Source organism: Bubalus kerabau, chromosome 16, assembly GCF_029407905.1.
Source record: "Bubalus kerabau isolate K-KA32 ecotype Philippines breed swamp buffalo chromosome 16, PCC_UOA_SB_1v2, whole genome shotgun sequence".
NCBI lineage: Eukaryota > Metazoa > Chordata > Mammalia > Artiodactyla > Bovidae > Bubalus > Bubalus kerabau.
Genome location: NC_073639.1, coordinates 44255784 through 44269002, shown reverse-complemented (window position 1 = coordinate 44269002; position 13219 = coordinate 44255784). Strand labels below are relative to the sequence as shown.

At 45.1% G+C, this 13219-nt stretch overlaps 1 protein-coding gene across 4 annotated transcripts in view; it reads left to right on the top strand.

The window, feature by feature from the left end:
* Positions 1 to 11349, top strand: part of FNIP2 (folliculin interacting protein 2) — a 129489-nt gene extending 118140 nt beyond the window's left edge. For all 4 annotated transcript variants that reach the window (XM_055550643.1, XM_055550641.1, XM_055550642.1 and 1 more), the window contains 3 exons: positions 1857 to 2057; positions 5853 to 5968; positions 7644 to 11349. In XM_055550643.1, the coding sequence (XP_055406618.1) occupies positions 1857 to 2057; positions 5853 to 5968; positions 7644 to 7722 (396 nt within the window). In that variant the 3' untranslated portion in view covers positions 7723 to 11349. The remainder of the gene's footprint in view (positions 1 to 1856; positions 2058 to 5852; positions 5969 to 7643) is intronic.
* Positions 11350 to 13219: the final 1870 nt, after the last annotated feature.

Genomic DNA, 13219 nt, shown 5'->3' with positions numbered 1-13219 from the left:
CTTTTAAATTTCCAAATTTTCATTTGCTTTGATCATAAGGACCAAGTCATTGTCCTCTTGCTATGAATCTGTGACACAGGGATTGAGCAAGAACTTGCCGGAACTTGTAGAAGGAACTTGTGGCAGCCATGTCTGTACTTTCTGTTCTGGAGAGTGTGTACAAGGGTAGGAGTGAGGCGTCACAAGACCCTGTGGGTGAGAGTGGGAATTTGTGGTCATTGTGTGTGTGTGGGCATTTCGACTCTTTGGTTAAAAAGTCTAAGAAATGAGAGCCATCCTTGGGAAACTGGGCTCCATTAATTCAAGAATCTGTTCTGTCACATTCTTCGTTCTTCATGTTTAAGATTATTTAAATATACACTTGAATAAATGTGGGCCACTAGATTTTGCCTAAGATTATTTAAATATACACTTGAATAAATGTGGGCCACTAGATTTTGCCTAATTTGCTGTTCTTTTCAATAGGGAAATATTCTAAACCATGAAGGTTGCCCTCCTGGATATAGGACAGGAATAAATGTTGCTCCCAACAAAGTTCTCATTCAGCCCATCAGTCACTTCTTCCCGATCTGTGAGAAAGAATACAGAGATTGAATCAAAAAAGCCTCAAAACGAAGGAACCAGATCACCTGTTAAATGTAGAGTATGGCAGCAAACAGCTTGAGTTTCCATCAATAGCCTCCCCAATAATAGTGCTGTCTTTTTTTAAAAAAAAAATTTCATTTATTTGTTTTTCTGTTTATTTTGGCTGTGCTGGGTCTTCCACGTGTGTGGGCTTTCTCTCCTTGCAGTGAGTGGGGCCGCTCTCTAGCCGTGGCAGGCGAGCGTCTCACTGCGGTGGCTTCTCTTGTTGTGGGCACACTCTCCAGGGTGGGGGAGTTAATAGTTGTGGCACCTGGCTCAGTTGCCCCACGGCACATGGGATCTTCCCAGACTAGGGATCGATCCAGCGTCCGCTTGCATTGGAAGGCGGATTATTAACCACTGGACCATCAGGGAAGCCCTAGTGTTAAGTCTTAAGTACATTCATCAGTGGCCACACTTGTACCTTTTGGGCTGGTCTCAATAACACAGCTCCCTAGTCCCGTCTGTCTAGGTGGTTGTTGGAGTTGATTTATGTATGTAGCACGTGGTTCCTGAGTAAATATCACTTCATGAGTAAAGCTATACTTTTCGGGGAATATCAAGTCACCCTTCCAAACCTCGTAATGGGAAAAATGGCAGTAGACTCCTACACCATATTCTGACAGTCTCCATTGTAAAGGGAATGAGCAGAGGCTTCCCTGGCAGTCCAGTGGTTAAGACTCCACACTTCCACAGCAGGGGCACAGGTTCGATCCCAGTTCAGGGAACTAGGATCCCACAAACCACACAAAAAATAAAGGAGAGTGCAGCCTTCCAGAAGGAAGTGGACTTTCATGTCCTGGCTTGGAGCAAGATTGCAGGCCTTTTTGTTTACCTGTGGGCACTTAATGATGTTTATGGGCCCCTTCTGAGTGTATGAATAAAATAATGTTGGACTGCAGTTTTATCAAGTTAATGTTTAAATGGCATTGTGACAGCACTCTTGAGTCCTGTGGAGCCCTGGGCTCCTGGGGCTCCCACCATCACCTTCTTTTTATTTTTCAATTGGAAAACAATTGATGTACGATGTTGTGTTGGTTTCTGCCGTACAACAATGCAGAATCAATCATTGGCATACATGTATCCCCCTCCCTCTTGAGCCTCCCTACTGCCACTGTAGATCATCACAGAGCTCTATAGCTCCCTGTGCTATACAGCAGCTTCCCACCCGCCATCTATTTTAGACACCTGGAAGCATGGCGAGGAGTTGACCCCCTGTGTCTGCCCTGCAGCATCCTGTGCTGGACGAGCCCATCGCCGAGGCCGTATGCATCATTGCAGACACAGACAAGTGGAGCGTCCAGGTGGCCACAAGTCAGAGGAAGGCGGTGGACGGCACGAAACTCGGCCAGGAGGTCCTGGTGTCAAGTCAGGTGTCCAGCTTACTGCAGTCCATCCTGCAGCTCTACAGGCTTCACCTCCCTGCCGACTTTGTAAGTTTGTGTTCTCCAGTCATCAGAGAAATGAGCTATAAAACACTTCCCACGGTATTGTGGTTATAAAGTCACAAGTTCCTGTGTATTGATTTTAGTATAATTGGATGTTAGCGTCAGTGGAAACAGAGCATGTGATACAAAACCAGCACATGGGCTGGATTCAGTAACAATAGTCCTTCTGGAAGCAGAGACATCATCTCTTTGAACAAGTTACATGAAGAAGTAGGTATAATGTAAAGGCAGGGGTCAAGCACACAGGGAAATTTAAAATACCGTCCTTGGGGAAACTTATTGGATTTTCCATCTTCAGTTTGGTGCCAAATCAGCCAACTTTCCGAAGGGACTGTCGTTCCATCTGCTCAGGGACAATCCTCCCAGAGTTGTTATGGATAAAGTAGGATATTGTTTGTGTCAATACTTAAAATGTTGACGCACTGTAGCTGTAGAGGATGGTATCAATTGTTCCTTTTTGAATGGGATTTTGCAATCACTTTGATAACATTATATTAAATACAGACAGCAGACAGACCCCCTGAACTCCTAGAAAATGATCAACAGTTCTCCCCGAGTCTCTGGAATAATATGCACAACAAATTCGTGTGTGTGTGTGTGTGTGTGTGCACGTGCACGAACGCATGTGTAGAGAGATGAAGAGAAACCACACTTAAGGAGGGAGGGAGCCGGGTTTCCAGAGCAGAAAGGCATGTACCAGGAGGGGAAGAACTCCAGGAGCTGGGAGGGACGCACCTGAGATGAGCTCACCTGCATTCTCAGCTCCCCCTCCCTCCCCTGTCTGCACTCAGCCCGGCACCAAACAGCCAGCATCTCCCTGCCAGCCTCCGGCCTCCACAAAAGATGCAGAACTAGTAACAAGCAAGTAGGTGGCTGGATTACGGTCAGCTCCCTGATTGCTCAGGAAGGGTTATTCCCCTGAGTTCTTGTGACCAGACCTACAGATGCACCATACCCCTGGAAAGCCAGGACTCCAGGAGGGGGGCTTTGAAACACTGAGGTGGCAGTGTGGCATCACAGGGACATCGCGGGGATCACATCTGGGCTTTGCCTATTTGGTTCCTTGGACACCTCAGGACATCAGCTTTTTCCTCTGTGAACTGGTACCTTTGCGGCCAGCACGGGAGCACCTCGCTGAGGTGTGCTTTCTACCCGGCCAAGCCCAGGGTGAGATGAAGCTCCTTGCAGCCAGTGGACAGTCAGTGGGCTTTCAGTGGGCTGGACTCAGACCAGGCTCCTCTGCTTCCTAACCATGTACCTTGTCAAAGCTGGGGAACAGCAGAAACTGTCCTGTCTGTTATGGGAATTAAGTGAGCTAATTGACTTAGCTGGGGCTAAGTGAATTACTGGGGCTAATTCTCTGGGACTTCCCCGCTGGATCAGCGGTAAAGAAACTGCCTGCAATGCAGGAGACCCAGGTTCGATACCTGTGTCAGGAAGATCCCGTGGACGAGGGCATGGCAACCTACTCCAGTATTCTTGCCTGGAGAATCCCATGAACAGAGGAGCCTGGCGGGTTACAGTGCTTGGGGTTGCAGAGAGTTGGACACAACTGAAGCAACTGAGCTTAATTCACCTAAAGCACTTGGAGTAACACTGGATGTTACACACACTCATAAGACAGCTTCTATTGGTGTAATTAAGAATAACAGTGTTCACGGCTGTGAAGAATGACACCACCTATTCGCTGAAACCTTTATTTGGGCTTTAAATGGCAGGACCCCTGTCCCAATGGTGACCCAGGAGGCACCTGTGGCTTCTTACAACATGACTCTTGTTCTGCACTTGCAGGCGGCTTTTCCTTCTAGTAGCAACGTGCATCATGTTGATGTAGAGGCCGAAATTTGCTTTTCTGTAAGAAAAGAGAGATATATTTGATTATACAGTTTTTTTTACTATTATAAGTATTTACCAAACTTTTATATTTTATTCTGTAATCCATATCTCTCACTACAGTTGACATCTTAAGTTATCCCAGCAGTAAATTACCACAATTAATTCTTTTTTACTTAATTTAGACATGTTACATTTAATCACAAAATCAAGATCAAAGAAAATTTCATCTGCAGTTTAAAATTCTCCTTAAAATTCACTTGAATGAAATATACCATTAATTTCCTGTTGGTGCTTTGAATATGGAAAGAGAAAGTAGCTATTTAAAATTTCAGAAGTTAAAATTGAAGAAATCCATCTCAGAAAAGAAAGCAGATCCCCAAATAGTTCAATTTCATAATCAAGCTTTGTAAAAAATTAAAAAATTCTAAATGCTTGGATTTCAAGTTTCATGTACATTCCACATGAACCAACATTCTCTTTATTTCCATACTGCAATACATAGTTTTCCTGGGGACTATGAAAATGCTGTAAATTCACTATTTTAAACCATAAAGGATTCAACATACTGTAGATGTTCCTTTTAATATTTTATAATGCTCTTATTAAAACTTTGTATTTACTCCATAAGGAACTGAAACTGAGCAGGAGAGCCTTCCCCCACTGAACCCCGCTTCCTTGGGGGAACATTTCCATGAGAGTTGGTGAACTTCTCCTTGCTTTGATTATTACTCTTACTCACTTACCAGTTGTGTTTCATCCACACAGCACAATGCACTTAAGGTTTTAAGCCAATGGAAAAGAGTGCATCTCGAATGCATACTTTGTCTATGTCACTGATCAGCCCAGATGGTCAAGATCAACATTGTCAAGTGCATCTGTTAATCTTTTTACCTTGAAGACAGCAGGCGTAAATGGTCTAGAAGAGAATCACGTCAGATGGACCCTTGCCAGAGCCATCGGGTGACTTACTGAGGTGCCTGATGACTGCCTGCCAAATGCAGAAGCATTTGCCTCTGGTGCAAAGCACAGATGGTTGCTGTTCTCTAAAACACGAAGTTGGACACAGTTCCAAGGGTAGAGATGTCCTGAAAATAATTGCCTCTCTTTATTGTTATTAGAGACCTAGTTAAAATACACTCTTGAGAGACAAGAAAAGTTCAGAATAACCTTGTTCCAGTCATTCTTCTGGGAATGAATTGTAACAAAATAATCTAAGGTATAGAAACCAACAACAGAGATGCTCTTTATAAAAAGGCATTGGTAAAGAATTTTTAATAATATGGGGAAGGGATTATTAGAAAGTTTTTTGAAAGCAGAGAATAATTGTACTTATAAAGCAAAAGCTTTTTAAAAAAGACTAGAAGATATATATGAAGCTCTTAACAGTCATTGGAAAAAGTAAACTTGTTTTACAAAAACCTGTTTTTTAATTTTTTTTAATTTATATTAGAATATAGTTGATTTATAATGTGTTGAGATGTGCAGCAAAGTCATTCAGTTATACATATACATGTGCTAAGTCATGCCCAACTCTTTGAGGCCCCATGGACTATAATCTGCCAGGCTCCTCTGTCCATGCAATTTTCCAGGCAAGTGGAAAACTGGAATACTGAAGTGGAGTGCCATTTCCCACTCCAGGAGATCTTCCTGACCCAGGGATCAAACCCGAGTCTCTTGTGTCTCCTGCATTGGCAGGCAGATTCTTTGCCCATATAGGTTATTAGAGTACTGGGTAGAGTTCTCTGTAGTATACGGTAAGTCCCTGTTGATGACAAAACTTATTCCTCCAAATGGTAGGGTTTGCACTGGTTTGCAATCCCTTAAGTATATTTACAGAGGTGAGATCACAGTTGTGTACTTGAAAGGATGGAGGGAATTCCAGCTCTTGAATCACTGGCAGAGATCTGAGTCCCCAGCTCATCGTGAGTGTGGTTGGCTTTTCAGTGCGTCATGCACCTGGAGGACAGACTGCAGGAGATGTACCTGAAGAGCAAGATGCTGTCCGAGTATCTTCGTGGACACACGCGTGTGCACGTGAAAGAACTAAGCGTCGTGCTGGGGTGAGTCCTATGGAGAATCACCGTTGCCCCCGGGCTGTACCCACTGACCCGTCCAGCCCCTGCCGCTCCCCGGGGACCAGAGTTTCACACCTAGAAACAGACTCTCCAACCTTTCAGCTGGAGGTCCAGGGTCAGCCTTCCCCCCGGGGTTATTTTATCCTTGAAAGTGGAGCACGTAATCCTCCAGATGCCCATCTCGAAGCATTTCACTAGGATGTGAGAGTCACGGGCTGTTGGACAGCAGCTGTGCGCTTCTTGCTGTTTCTGGGGGAGGTGAGGAAGGCAGCCCTCCTGGACTCAGGGCCCACCTGCGTGTCCCTGGTGGCCGGACTCTCCTCCCTTTTCCTGTGAGCCCATCAGAAGAGGAGGTGTGCATGTCATCCGTGTCCTGCATCATCTTCCAGAGACTGTTTGCCCTAATTTCTCTGGGGGGAAGAAATTCTGACTTGCGTTTTACTCTCTGCTCAATTTTTCCACAGAGAAGTAAAACAACATCGTCTCAATAGGGCCTTGTCCCCCCTTTTCCTGTGATGACAATCCCCCCCAGTTTGGGGCAAGAAAATACTGTATATAAAACATCAGTCCCAAAATTCTCTATTAGGCCTGCCAGTCAAAGTTGTATTATTTCAAGGCTCAGGCCTTTGCTTTCTTGCTGGACTTCTCATGTCAGACCCAGGATATGAATTACTGTATTATTCCACTCTCCGCATTTCCTGCCATACTTTTCTTTTTTTTTTTTATGTACTTCACTTTAAAAATATTCTCCCCTTCTGAGGCATTTACTTTTGCAGTTTTTGCTTAGATCTCTTCACCAGCCTCACAGTAGTCCTGCCTCATCTGGCTTCTGATGTGGGATGTGCAGCTCTTATTTCTAGGACGCTTGCCTGGCCCCTGACTGATGGGTGCCCACCATCAGCACCCACCCCTGAAGGATCCACCCTGAAGGTGGATTTGCCTTCTTGCCTCAGGCCCCTCAGTGCCTTATTGGGCCCCTTCCAGCCCTTCCTCACTGCCCTCCTGCTCTCAGGCCAGCAGCACTGCAGTGCTGGGAACTTCTGTCACCCTGAATGTCACTGCAGAAGGCAGGGAAGATGCCACGAGCTCATACCAGCTGCCGCCTTAGGTTCTATTTTTAGTTTTTAGATTTTGGAAACAAGGGACGTTAGAACATGTTTCAAGGACTGAGACCATCCTAGCTTTTCCAGGACACCCAGCAGCCCCCTGCCTGTGCTCCCCCACCCTCACTGACTCTACCTCCATTCTTAGGAGGTGGCTTCGGTGTCTGAGCATTGAGTGTGTGCTGGGTGGGGGTCTCGGTTGTGTGAGCCACTGAAGAAAGCCCAGGGGTTTTGAAAACATTGTCACCATCTTGGGTTCCCAGAGACTTACTTGGAGCCGGTGCAGACTCGGGGTGCAGTCCTGGAGTGCTGACTGGAGGAGGTGTTGTGCAGAGGCCCTGCAGGGATACCGGCCCTGGTCCCATGCACATAGCTGCCACTGCACCATCAAAGGCTCTGGGACCCCAGCAGGGCAGGTCTCAGGAACAGGCTCACCATCTCCCTGCCTCTTTCACTCTGTTCTGGTTGCCCACCGGGCAGGTCTGGGATCTGGCAGTGGGACACTCCTATAAATCCTGCCACTTTAATGTAACTACCTCCCCTCTCTCCACGTTCAGGATCGAGTCCAACGACCTGCCTCTGCTGACGGCCATTGCGAGCACTCACTCTCCTTACGTCGCCCAGATACTCTTGTAAGCTAATGCTCAGGACAGCTCCTCCTCGAAGAAAATTGGATTCTCAGCCCGAGGAGGAAGGAAGGCAGCTCCCTGCGACCACGAGGCGCCAGCAGGGTGGACGGACGCGGTCCTCCCCGCGCTGTGCTGTGTCGGGGGCGTCGCTTCCCGGGGTGCTGGCTGGAAGCCGTAGGTTTACTGACACCAGGCGTCTGTGTTGTCATGAGCAGTCAGGCCTCCATCACCCTCCGGTCAGCGTGGGCGCTGAGGGCACAGCGGTGACCAGGGACTTGAGAGCAGGCCTGAGCGACACAGGCATCATCGCTGCTAGAAACATCTCAGAGTGCAAGCATGAGCTCCCCAAGCTGGAGGAAGCGATCCTGCTGTCCTGAGAAGGCGGTCAGCACGGGGACCTTGGACAGCAGGGAGCGCGGTGTGGTGGGGCCCGCGTGTGCCGCCTCCGCGCCAGTGGCTTTGGTGTCACCCTCTGGCAGAGAGCACGAGGGCACTGGCTGTGGGGAGCAGGGCTCCAGGGACCCACTGCTTCCAGCCTTCCCCCAGTTTCCCTTGTTTGAGATGCAGCCACGGGTAGGTTAGGGATGGACTGTTGGTGCAATAAACCCGAGAATCAATGTAGCATCCTCGTCCCATCCACATACAGTGCACAGCAGCGGAGGGTACAGTCCGACCCCACTTGCTTCATCCTGAGGCTTCAGAGCTCTCAGCAGCCTTGTCAAAGGGGCCGTTTACCAAAGTTATTTCTATAAGCTCGAGAGCATTTCTGTGGCTAAATCCCTCCAGCTGAAGCCACCTTCTTCCTGTAATAGTTAATACAGATGACTATGTATACTTTAAAAGGCACAGCTGTCCAGGTGGGAAGTGAAATTTGCAACAGTTCAGGATGACTTATGAATCAGTTTGACCATTTCTAAACAGTCCATCTAGGAGCTCAGTTTTCACTCTGTCATCTCTGTGCCTTCCAAACCCTACATCCTTTTCAAAACACCTTCCCAGAAATTGACTGCCCTGTAGTATAAAACCTGCCGCAAGCAGCATTGCTTATGTATGAGCGTAGTTTGCTTTTTAAAAACGCTGAGTTTTCTGTTGATACGAATTTTAGTTTACTGATTGTAAAGCAGGTGATGTCCTGACATCCAGGGTAAAGGAAAAGGCTAGTAAATTGGTGGTGTAAAAGGCAGGGGGTAACCCTGTTAACAGCACACCTGTTATGACCCGCAGACCTTGAGGACTTTCATTATAACCAGGCTCTGATCTCCTTCTCCTTTAAAAATTGATCCCAATCCTTTCCGTGTAGCTTTTGCACCTAAGAATATGAAGCGACTTCCCTTTCAGGAGTTAGAATACTCTGTCTTCAGATTTGCTATGTGATAAAATGCTAATCCCAAACCCCAGGTTACATATGTCTCTGTCTTTATTCTTTGACAAATGTGAGTTGTTTGTTGGAAAGAGCAGAACAGCAGGACCAATGGAAAAAAACAGGTGTGTTCTTTCTTAGGACTGGTTCTTAGGGATAGGTCACAACTACGGCCTTCCCCTCTCTTTTTAATAAATCACGTGGTGGTGGTGTTTTTTTTCTCTTGGCTGCTCTACTCGGCTTGTAGGATCTTAGTTTCCCAACCAGAGATTGAATCTGGGCCCTTGGCAGTGAAAGCTCAGAGTCCCAACCACTGGACCATCGGGGAAGTACCCCTTCTCTCTCTTTTTTTAAGGATGTGAAGCGCAGAGGATCTCGAGACTAAAAATCTTTAATTTGTATTTTATGTCTTTCTCTCATAAAAGTGATGTCCATTTTATCTACGTTTTCTGTTTTCCTTTTGCCTGACGTCTGAGATGAGACGGGTATATTTAGAGTCCCTGGTTCCATGACACCATGGTGGTTGTCGCGGACCTGGCCCATGGCCGCCCTCTCCCCATCTGAGTCCCTTATGTGTGATGCACCGTGCTGAGTGAGGTCACAGCGTCCCCACTGCACCAGCTTTGAGCATCCCCCAGTCTCTGACCCCCTTCTCACTGGCATGTTCTGGACACTTTCCCTCCCCTGCCACCCTCCAGGGTTTACAGATAATAACTAGATGCAAAATCAGTGCAGGTAGCGGCCTGTGGAGCATTAGACCCAGCCCAGGGAAGCTGAGCTTTAAATGGTCAATTCTAAGCTTCATGCAGAAAAGATGTGGCCCAGCCCCTGGCAGCCAAGAAAACTAGTTTGGCCTCTGCATGCCCCCCTCCCCTAGAAGGAGGTGACGAGGGAGACCCCTCAGGACACCAGGCAGCCTGCCCCTCACGGCTGCCGCCTGCACCACAGACCAGGAATGTTGCTGCTCTTCTGTAAACCCTCCTCCTCTCAAGAACATCCACCTGTTCTCTCATAAACGCAACCTCTTCCCAAAAGTGGAAAAAGAATCTCATGGAACTGGGTGGAGACACGCCAGACACCACCCCGGGGCCGGGTTCTGTCTCAGCCACAGAGGTAAGGAAGGGACCCGCCCTCGCCCAGGCCCACCTCAAGAAAAAAGCAAAATTTAAAAAAAAAATGTACAAATAGAGAAAACTACCTCAGTTGACAGGATTCCACCTTTAGGGTTTCTTCAACTTTGACGTCTTACCTGTTGAGTGTACCTTTTGTAGCATCTTGCTTGTCCAGGCGAATGGGAGGCAGACGGAGCGGGTGTGCACCAGCGTTTCCGTGCGGGCCTTCCTCCAGCATGTCAAGGCTTAATTTTTCGTAGATTGATGAGTGATATGAATGTAAAGATACTTGTGTACGTTTAAACATGACAATGAAAACTTAAAATGTAGCTTCCATACTTGTGCATAATTCCAAAGTATTTTATTTTTATCAGTGTTAAATAGCTTTTTGTACAGGCTCCAATCCATTTTTCTGAAGTGTGCTGTTTTTTAATGAAAGTAACGATAAACTTTTCACATCCCATGGAACTGCCGTTTACACATTGCAACTTTTTAAACTTATCATATTTTTCAAAGTTAACTTTTTTCGAGGGAGGAAAATCCCCGCCTGCTAAACGATACTAAACTCTTGTTTTGGCTCTTCTAATTAGGTCCTGAGATTTTATAAAATTCAGTCTGTAGCTTTTTAGGTTCCTCACTGAAGTTGGTTGTACATAAAAATAAAGAATATAAAGTGACCCTACGTTAAATATCTACGTTAAATATCTGGATTTTTCCACTTACATGTGCTTTGAAAGTATTTTGTTCATGCATACTTTCACCAATAAATTGAAAAAGTCTTGAGCTTCTTGGTAAATGTGAACCATTTGTTTTCTATTGTGCTTTGGGGGCAGGAACCTTTTAATATAATATTTGCCTAAATCAAGCAGCCCCCTCTGAATGTTAATTTTTAAAAGTCCACATTTGGTAAATCATAAATCTTGGAAGCAAGACTGCAATATGCTTAAATTTAAGTGGTGTTTTAAAAGGAGAAAATTCCAGGGTTGATTTGTTATCATTGAAGTTCCATTACAACAAATTGATAGGACTTTGTTTTTGATCAGTTAAATAGATATCAGTATCAATGTATGGAAGTCTTTTTTTCTTAAAACTTGTTCACATATTACTTTGATCCATTTTTCTGTGGCATCTGGTGCAATAAACCTTTTGAATTTATCTTGAACACTTTCTTGGTACTGCCTGTGATTTGTCTGTTAATCAGACTTAGACATCTCATTTCCAGTAATTCACGCTGAAACAAGCCCACTCTAAATGTTAGTGACTCTCAGCAGGGGTGTTTGGTGAGCATGTGATGGGAGAGGGCTCCGGGCACAGAGTGCAAGGGAGCAGAGCAAATCTCCCAGGGATAGAGAAAATCTCGTCACGTGCTGGACACCACAGAATAAGGAGCTATCCCACCTCCTGTGTGACTTAAATATCCTGCTGCCGTTCATATGGGTGAAAACTTGTTTATAATGATTGAAGCTGAGAATTTAATTCTGCTTTACATAAATGCACAACATACTTCTCTCGTGATCTTAATATATAATTTTCCAGGAATGCCACTGTTGTATAAACTGAGGCAAGATTTTACTTTGTAAGGTTTAGGATGTTAATAAGAACTGACATACATTTGGAAAACCATATTACCAGTAGCTGTGTTAATCATGGAGTTTGTCAACACAGTCTTCTGATCGTCTCTGCTTAGAGCTGTTGCCTTCACGGAGATTCCATTCGGAAGCAAGTGTCTGCTTTGTTGATTGTATTTTCTAAACCACTAGTGCCCCAATATTTATGTATTAAACTATATATTAATATAAGTTGTAAAATAGCACCACTAGGACATTATAGTGGTTTGTCATAAATTAGAGGTATAAGTTATTCTGTTGATGAAAATTATGCATTTTATTTTAGGAAAATAAAGGGCATTACAAAATATTTACTATGAAATCTATCACTGATGCATACAGCCTCAAGAGCATGCCGTTAAGTGTAACTTTTGTAGCAATATAAGACCACACTGAATCATGTCATTTTAAGACTACAGTTCAGTCCTCAGTCATGTCTGATTCTTTGTGACCCCATGGACTGACTGCAGCACCCCAGGCTTCCCTGTCCATCACCAATTCTCGGAATTTACTCAAACTCATGTCCATCGAGATGGTGATGCCAACCAACCATCTCATCCTCTGTTGTCCCCTTCTCCTATCTTTAATCTTTCTCAGCATCAGGGTCTTTTCAAATGAGTCAGTTCTTTGCATCAGGTGACCAAAGTATTGGAGCTTCAGCTTCAGCATCAGTCTTTCCAGTGAATATTCAGGACTGATTTCCTTTAGGATTAACTGGTTTGATCTTGCAGTCCAAGGGACTCTCAAGAGTCTTCTCCAACACCATAGTTCAAAAGCATCAATTCTTTGGTGCTCAGCTTTTAATATCATGGCTGCAGTCACCATCTGCAGTGATTTTGGAGCCCAAAAACAATAAGTCTGTCACGGTTTCCATTGTTTCCCTATCTATTTGCCATGAAGTGATGGGACCAGATGTCACAATCTTATTTTTTTGAATGTTGAGTTTTAATCCAACTTTTTTAAGACTACAGGAAGGAGGTAATGTTTGGTTTTTGGATTAAATGAAAATGTTAAGTGTTTTTCTTGTTGCCTTTAAAATCATGCCATTGATGAAGCACTTACACACACATACACAACACACTGCTTCTTGGTTCTATCGGATACGTGATATATATCACCTCATTGAATCCTCACACCTGGATGAGGTGGGTACTGTGATTGTTAATCTTGTATGTCTCCTTGATTAGGTCACAGTACCCACATATCTGAGTTTTGCATGCGTTATGTCATCAATCTGGAAGACCCAGGAGTGGCCACTGAAAAAGGTCAGTCCTCATCCCAATTCCCAAGAAGGGTAGTACTAAAGAATGTCCTCACCATCAGACAATTGCACTCATCTGCCGTGCTACTAAGGTCATGCTTAAAATCTTGCCTACTAGGCTTATCAGTTTAGTCACTCAGTCATGTCCAACTCTGTGACCCCAT